At 47.1% G+C, this 7313-nt stretch overlaps 1 protein-coding gene across 1 annotated transcript in view; it reads right to left on the bottom strand.

The window, feature by feature from the left end:
* Window positions 1-1410: 1410 nt before the first annotated feature.
* The window catches only part of LOC138053875 (uncharacterized), a 5946-nt gene continuing 43 nt past the window's right edge, over window positions 1411-7313 (bottom strand). Inside the window, exon 1 of the mRNA XM_068900412.1 lies at window positions 1411-7313. This exon is cut by the window's right edge and continues 43 nt beyond it. Within this exon, the coding sequence (XP_068756513.1) occupies window positions 1411-7313 (5903 nt within the window).

Here is a 7313-nt window from a genome sequence, read left to right as displayed (position 1 = left end):
CTTCTACTTCTCAGCTTCTGTATTTTGATTTTCTTGCTATCTATTTATTTAACAACCTATTAAATTCTTGAAAACCAATACCCTACATAGTGGAAGTAACAGACAAAATTCTTATTAGTGACTCGAACAATTAAAATGTAAACAATTACGTTGTAAAGAGATCAATTGTAATTCTATTTGACAAGTCTTATGGTATTGTAACATGTATCGTAAGTATTGTGTAAGAAGTAAGTACAAGTGTAAATCATGTAAATAAAAAGTTAAGAGTGTCAATTCACATGGACAGAATATTGAATGCCAAAGATCCAAACGAATAACATTGGTAGAAAAGTGCGCAGCATAAAATCGAACTCAGCAAGAATTCTTGACAACGATACAAACAGAGTTTATTGATACTGAGATCAAAGTTCCATATAACTACGTGTGAATCGAACCACGTGTTTGAACTTATTCTTGATTATGCCGTAGGGTAGTATACCGTATGTCGTATGCCGGTTCGAACTGAAATACAATAATGAAAATAGAAGCTAACTTAACTAATATATTTTATAGCAAAGAGGATAAAACGATATAAACGACGAAACTAGTTAAATGCGGTAAATTCTGTAGCATGTACTACTTCTATTCTGGCTTGAAACGCAATAATCCGCTGTGAACTAGCACAAACTATAAAGGGATAACGCTATACGATACTAATCTTGGACGTAATTACGATATAAGATGAACCTAGCTAGCGAGGAAAGAAAACTGTAACGAAGTGTCGAACATAAAGGCGACTGACCGACTTAGTGCGATATAAAGGCTATTTATAGCTAGTAAAAGGACTTAACTATACTGAAACGAATAACGATGAAAACTAAAAACTATCCTAAGAAACCAATAAATAGATTACTCACTTTGATTTGCACACGCACTAACTTGACTTGATAACCACGAGTGTAGAGAGAAATCTATGGCCCAATGCCGAGTAGATGTCGACGCAGTGAAGTCTACACTAGAACTAACTAACTGGGAAAACCCTACCAAATATGTAACCAAGAGAGCACGTGTACGAAACTTAGCGGTTTGGGCTATTTCCCTAACGGAAATTACAGTCTAGGGCTGGTTCACCGCAGTAGATTAAAAAATAACAACGCATAGCTAGAAAATGATAATAATACGATAACATTACCGAAACAAAAGCCCGCGGAAATTACTAAACCGAAAACATCGTGTTTCAAACCAACATTCCGGCCCCTTAAAGGCGGTACTGCAGATAGCCTTTACAAGAAGAAAGAAAGCAGGGTTTGAAACATGAGGTAAACTAAACTATACCTACTAGTAATTAATTAATTGATTGATTACATTACATCGTCTAACAGAGTTCCATAATCCACCAATAAGGATAGATTATCAGTGTTCATAATGTTCTTAGTCACTGTTGCTTGATACAGCAGCTGCCTCCAGTAGCACAATCTTGTCGATGGGTCGAACAAGCTCGGATGTACTGGTCTTCAGCTTGACAGAGCGTACAAGTCCATCGTTACGACTGGCATGTACCTCCAGGATCCGACCGAGTGGCCAGGAGTTGCGGGGCTTGTTTTCATCCAATATCAGAACAAGATCGTCCTCTGCAAAGTTTCTCTGCTGTTTGGTCCATTTCTGTCTCTGCTGCAGCGACGGGAGGTATTCACGAACCCATCGTTTCCAGAATATGTCTGCCAAGTACTGTACTTGACGCCATCTGCGAGTGTAGTAGTTATCATGTTTCGTGAAGTTCCCGGGCGGGACTACAGGACCTGTCCTCAGTAGTAGCAGGTGGTTTGGTGTCAGTGGTTCTAGGTCACGTGGGTCGTCTGACAGCTTTGTGATCGGTCGTCCGTTGATTATAGCCTCCACTTCACACAGCAGGGTGTTGAGGCCCTCGTCGTCCAGCACTTGCTCTTTCATAAGCGCTTTCATGACCTTGCGAACCGTTCGTATACATCGCTCCCATACTCCGCCGTGGTGGGAGCCAGCAGGTGGGTTGAACGTCCACTTGACATTCCGTTGGAGGAGAAATTCGTGAATTTGTGAGTGGTTCCAATCGTTGACTGCCTCTCGTAGTTCGCGTTCTCCCTTCACGAAGTTTCTGCCGTTGTCTGAGCGCATCTCTTCTGGTTGACCTCTTCTTGCGATAAATCTGCGCAGGGCATTGATAAAAGACTCTGTGTCCAGTGATGATGCCACCTCTATATGGACTGCGCGGAGTGTGAGACACGTGAATATCACGCCATAACGCTTGACCTTAGTCCTTCCGCGTCGGACTTCGAACGGTCCAAAGCAGTCAACCCCTGTATAGGTGAATGGCGGTTTCGAGGGAGTTACTCTGTCCTCGGGTAGGTTTGCCATTTTTTGTTGGGCCAGTGGTGCCTGACGTTTACGGCAGCTGAAGCAGTCGTTGAGAACGTTTCGCACGGTAGATCTTCCGTTTATTATCCAGTATCTCTCTCTTGTGAGCGACAGTGTGTATTCTAGGCCCGAATGCCCAGAAATGAGATGGTAGTACTGAATAATGAGCTTGACCACGTGATGCTTCTTTGGAAGGACCACTGGATGCATTGCATCGGTGTTGATTGGCGCTCGCTGAAGACGACCACCAACTCGGATGAGACCTCGCATCAGGATCGGGTCAAGGTTGAATATGTTGCTGGATTTCTTTAGCCCGTTCTTTCTTGTCGGGGTTCCCTGTGGTTTTACTCGTTTGAGAATATCTTGCTCTTCCTTGAAGCATTGGCTCTGAACGTACTTGATGATTTCAAATTCGGCGTTGTTCAGTTCTGCTATGGTGATGGGCGTGGCAGTGCTGGTTGACTGAATGCTGACCGGCTCTCCTGCCTTTCGTTTCTTGCTCAAACAAGAGAAGTTTGACTTGAAGCGCAGCATCCATGCTACGAATTTCTTGAGATGGACCCAAGATGAGAACCGTTCGAATATTTCTGAGGTGTGATCTCGAGCAGTAACTTGACTCAAATACGTAACTGAGTCTTTCTTGACTTCTGGGTCGTCATCGGGAATGTTAGTGTTCATATCAGCAGGTCTTTTTGGCCATGTGTCGCTGGGCTGACTAAGGAATTCTGGACCATGCAGCCAGCGTTGAAGAGAGTCTGCTGACACGCCTCTTGAAGCATCGTCGGCTGGATTGAGTTGGGTGTTGACGTATCTCCACTGAGATGGAGAAGACGCGTCGTGTATCGTCGCGACCCGATTGGCGACGAAAGTTTGAAATCGCTTGTCCTGATTTTCCAGGTAACGCAGGACACAGGTGCTGTCTGTCCAGAAGAATGATTGATTGATTGGTAGACTTAATTCCCCTCGAGACATTTTCTCTAGTCTTGTTGCAACGACGGCTGCTGATAACTCCATTCGGGGAACTGTAACTGGTTTGATTGGCGCAAGTCTGGCCTTTCCCATAACGAACGAGCATTTGACGTTTCCACCTGCATCCGTGATTCTGAGGTAGGTAGCTGCTCCGTATCCCTGTTTTGATGCATCAGAAAAGTGGTGCAGCTGGCATGAGGCGATCCCACCGAGTTCTGGAGACTTGAAACAGCGGTCAACTGTGAGCTGCTCTAGCTTGGGTAGCTCCCGCAGCCATGCCTCCCAGCGATGAATGAATTCGTCTGGAATCTTGTCATCCCAGCCGTACTGATTACGGCATAGGTCTTGCAGGATAAGTTTCGCTTTCAGAATGAATGGAGCGACGAATCCCAGGGGGTCGTACACTGAGCTGACGATGGATAGTATGCCTCTCCTGGTGGCAGGTCTGTCTTTAACTATGATGCTGAAACCAAACGTGTCGGATGACACGTTCCATTGCACTCCTAACGCTCTTTCAACTGGCAGCTTGTCGAAATCTAACCCTTTAACTTGTGCAGCTCTTTCAGACTCCGGCAAGGACTCGAGTACTCTTTTCGAGTTCGACAACCATTTGGTAAGCTTGAATCCGCCTCTTGTAAGGAGCTCTCGCAACTGGTCTGCGAGGGTTACAGCTGCGTCTTCAGTGGGAACTGACTTTAAGCAGTCATCAACATAGAAGTTTCGTTCCACGGTCTGAATGGTTTCAGGGTTGAAGTCAGCCTCGTTGTCTTGGGCTGTTTTCTTGAGTGCGAAGTTCGCGCAGCTGGGAGATGATGTTCCTCCAAACAAGTGGACTCTCATTTCATATTCTTCGGGTTCGCTGTCCAGGTTGCCGTCGGGCCACCACAGGAACCTTAGGGCGTCACAATCGCTCGGGCGAACTCTAACTTGGTGGAACATCGCCTCGATGTCCGACATGAAGGCGATGCGTTCTTCTCTGAATCTCGAGAGGACACCAACGAGCGAATTGGTTAGGTCCGGCCCCTGTAGCAGCTGGTCGTTTAAGGAGGTCCCATGGCATTTTGCTGAGCAGTCGAACACCACCCTGATTTTTCCTGGCTTTTGGGGATTAAACACTGGGTGATGTGGGAGGTACCAGTGGGTTTTTAAAGGTCCCAGTTCCTGGCTTGTTACTTTCCTGGCGTAGTCTTTGGACAGAAGGTCGTCCATGAACGTCTTGTACTTTTGATAGACCATTGGTTCCTTTAGCAGGCGCTTCTTCAGGTGATTAAGTCGACGTTCTGCTAAAGGTCTGTTGTTTGGAAGTCGTGGTGGGAAAGACTTCCATGGTAGGGCCATTTCATAATGGCCGTTGACTAACTTCACCGTTTCCTCCATGGTATGTAAAGCTTTGCGGTCGTTAAGCGACATTGACGTTTTTGTTTCGTACAGGGAGTCGTTGAATTCTTGATTGCAAAACTCCTTAAACCGTTCTTCAAGAGTTTTGTTTGCTTGTAGAAAGTTCACAGTAGACACTTGGGTGGTTGTCGGTCTTCCCAATGGACCATTGAACACCCAGCCTAAGACTGTTCGGGTAGCGAAGGGACCACCATCCTCGCTTTGTCGGATTTCTCTGGGTTGAAAGGCTTCTGGTACGTCACTACCGATTAACAGACCGATCTCGGCGTCTATGTGTGCGACATCGATTCCCTTTAGATACGGCCAGCGGTCAATATCCTCTTGTTTGGCGATGGCCTCTGAAGGGATTGGCAGACTTGGTCTAGAGTAGACCTTCGGGAGCTGAACCGCAAGGCTATCACTTAGATGGAAGGCTTCCAGACTGACCAGGGAGCATTCGATTGGGTCATTTTCGCCCTCCAACGTTGTAAGCGAGAGCGTTGTCTTGGCTCCCTCGAGGTTGAGCTTTCTCAGAAGGCCTTCGGTGCAAAAGGACGTGTTTGACCCAGAATCAAGGAACGCGTATGTCTGAACCATCTTATCTTTGCCCTTGGCTTTAACCCGGACTGGGACGATTGCGAGCCCAGTGACGGAAGAACTTGAAGTTGAATAAGTGTTCCGGACGTAGCCATTGCTAGCTGGACTGGGAGTGGCAGGCGTTGGCTCAGCAGTTTCGCCCTGGTCCCCGTTTGGACTATCTGCTACAGTTAATGTCGTGGAGGCGTTCGTGCTGTCTTTTGGATGGAGGAAGGTAGAATGCTTTCCACTGCATCCTTGAACTCTACAGAAACTCTCCTTTGGGCAGTCCCTAACGAAATGGCCAGGATGAAGGCAGTTACTGCAGAGTTTCTTTTGGTCTATAAACCTCTTCCTCTCATCAAGCGACTGCTTTCGGAACTTGTCGCAGCGTGAAAGCCAGTGATTTGAAGGGCAGAGCAGACACTTGGGCTTAGGCTTCTCAATAGGTGCCTTTGAAAGTGTCACTTCCCCAAGGGTCGAGAAACCACCCGACTTTGGCGGTTTCCTCTGGGGTTTGCCACTCGGAGGCCGCACCTTGTTCTCGTTGAAGATCTTGCCGAATACTGGATGGGTGGCGGCTCTGGCTCTTGCTGTCACGAACTCCATAATGTCCTTAACAGTCACATCCCTTTCTTCTTTCTCGACAATGCGGTCAACGGTATCGCGCCATTTCAAACGAATGCCGTACGGAAGTCTGTCGATGATCTTTTTCAGGTTATCTGGGTTATCCAGCTTGTTGAGGTACCCGATTTGTCTGAGGGTATTAACACAGCTTGTTAATTGGATTGAGAACTGCTGGAGCGCTTGGCCATCCTCGGCTTTGATGACTGGACCTCCGATAAGTCTCTGCACGTGCGCCGCGGCTATTTTGTAGTTTTGGCCATAGCGATTTCGGAGCAATCGTTTTGCTTCGAGGTATCCTTCCTCTTCTCGCATTGATAGACAGCTCTTCATCAGTTCTTTCACAGGTCCAGACGTGTACTGTACCAGATAGTACAGACGGGAGCTGGGACTTGGAGTTTTTCTTTCGACGAGATTCTCGAAGGAACGCACGAAATCGCAATAGTCGATCGGATCTCCACTGAAGACCTGCATATCCGGTTGGGGTAACGTAAGGGACATCACGCCTAGTTGTTGCTGCTGTACGAGCTGCTGCATAGCGCGATTTTGCTGTTCTTGACTTTCCAAGAGGCGATGAAAGGATTCCTCATGGAAGCTACCATTTTGGAGGCTGATTGGTAAACGTGGCGGGTCTGGATATCCTTCATTGTAAGGCTCAACGGAATGCGAATTAATCGGGGTTTCACTAGGCTTATGAGAATCTTTAGGAACTCCTTCTCGCGGCGTAGACGCATTCGTGACCTGTGTCGGAGGCCTAATTGACTGATCTGGCTGGTGGGTGTTACGTGCGCCGCGAATAATTGATTTTCTCGTATCATCCGCTTCCGCTTCGATTTCTTCATACACTTTTCTCTCGGCCTCGGCTTCCGCTATTTCGGCTTGAAGTTCTATTTTGGCTTTCCTTTGTCGAAGTTTTAGCTCCTCAAACTGCAACTCATGCAAGCTTGAAAGATTTGCGGCTCTTGCTTCGAGCGCTGCCTTTCGCGCCGCTGATTTTGCCTTTGCGCTGGCTGAACTCCTTGTTGAACTGACGGCAGAACGCGTACGGAGGGACGCGCGTGACCCGGCGTTACTTATCGAATCATCGGGGCGGATTTGGGTTCTTTGACCTGTCAACAACCTTTGGGCGTCGGGTGCCATTAACCATGACGCAATTTCTCTCTCGAGCTTGGAAGCTAATTCCAGGAGCGAGGCGTAATAATTTTCAGATTCTTCTCTTTCCGGTTGAGATTTAATTTGGTTGTGGTAAGCCTCGTGAGCAATTTTGAATTGTTCCAATACTTCGTCCAACTCCATTTGGACCTGTTGAACAATGTCGGTGGACTCATGTGCAGCGAGTAACTCATTCAGTTTATTGACCGTTTCCGTCACGTTAGTTTCTGCCAATCTGCGGGCGG

This window comes from Montipora capricornis, chromosome 6 (genome assembly GCF_036669925.1).
Source record: "Montipora capricornis isolate CH-2021 chromosome 6, ASM3666992v2, whole genome shotgun sequence".
Lineage (NCBI taxonomy): Eukaryota > Metazoa > Cnidaria > Anthozoa > Scleractinia > Acroporidae > Montipora > Montipora capricornis.
This window is presented reverse-complemented; position numbering and strand designations above follow the sequence as displayed.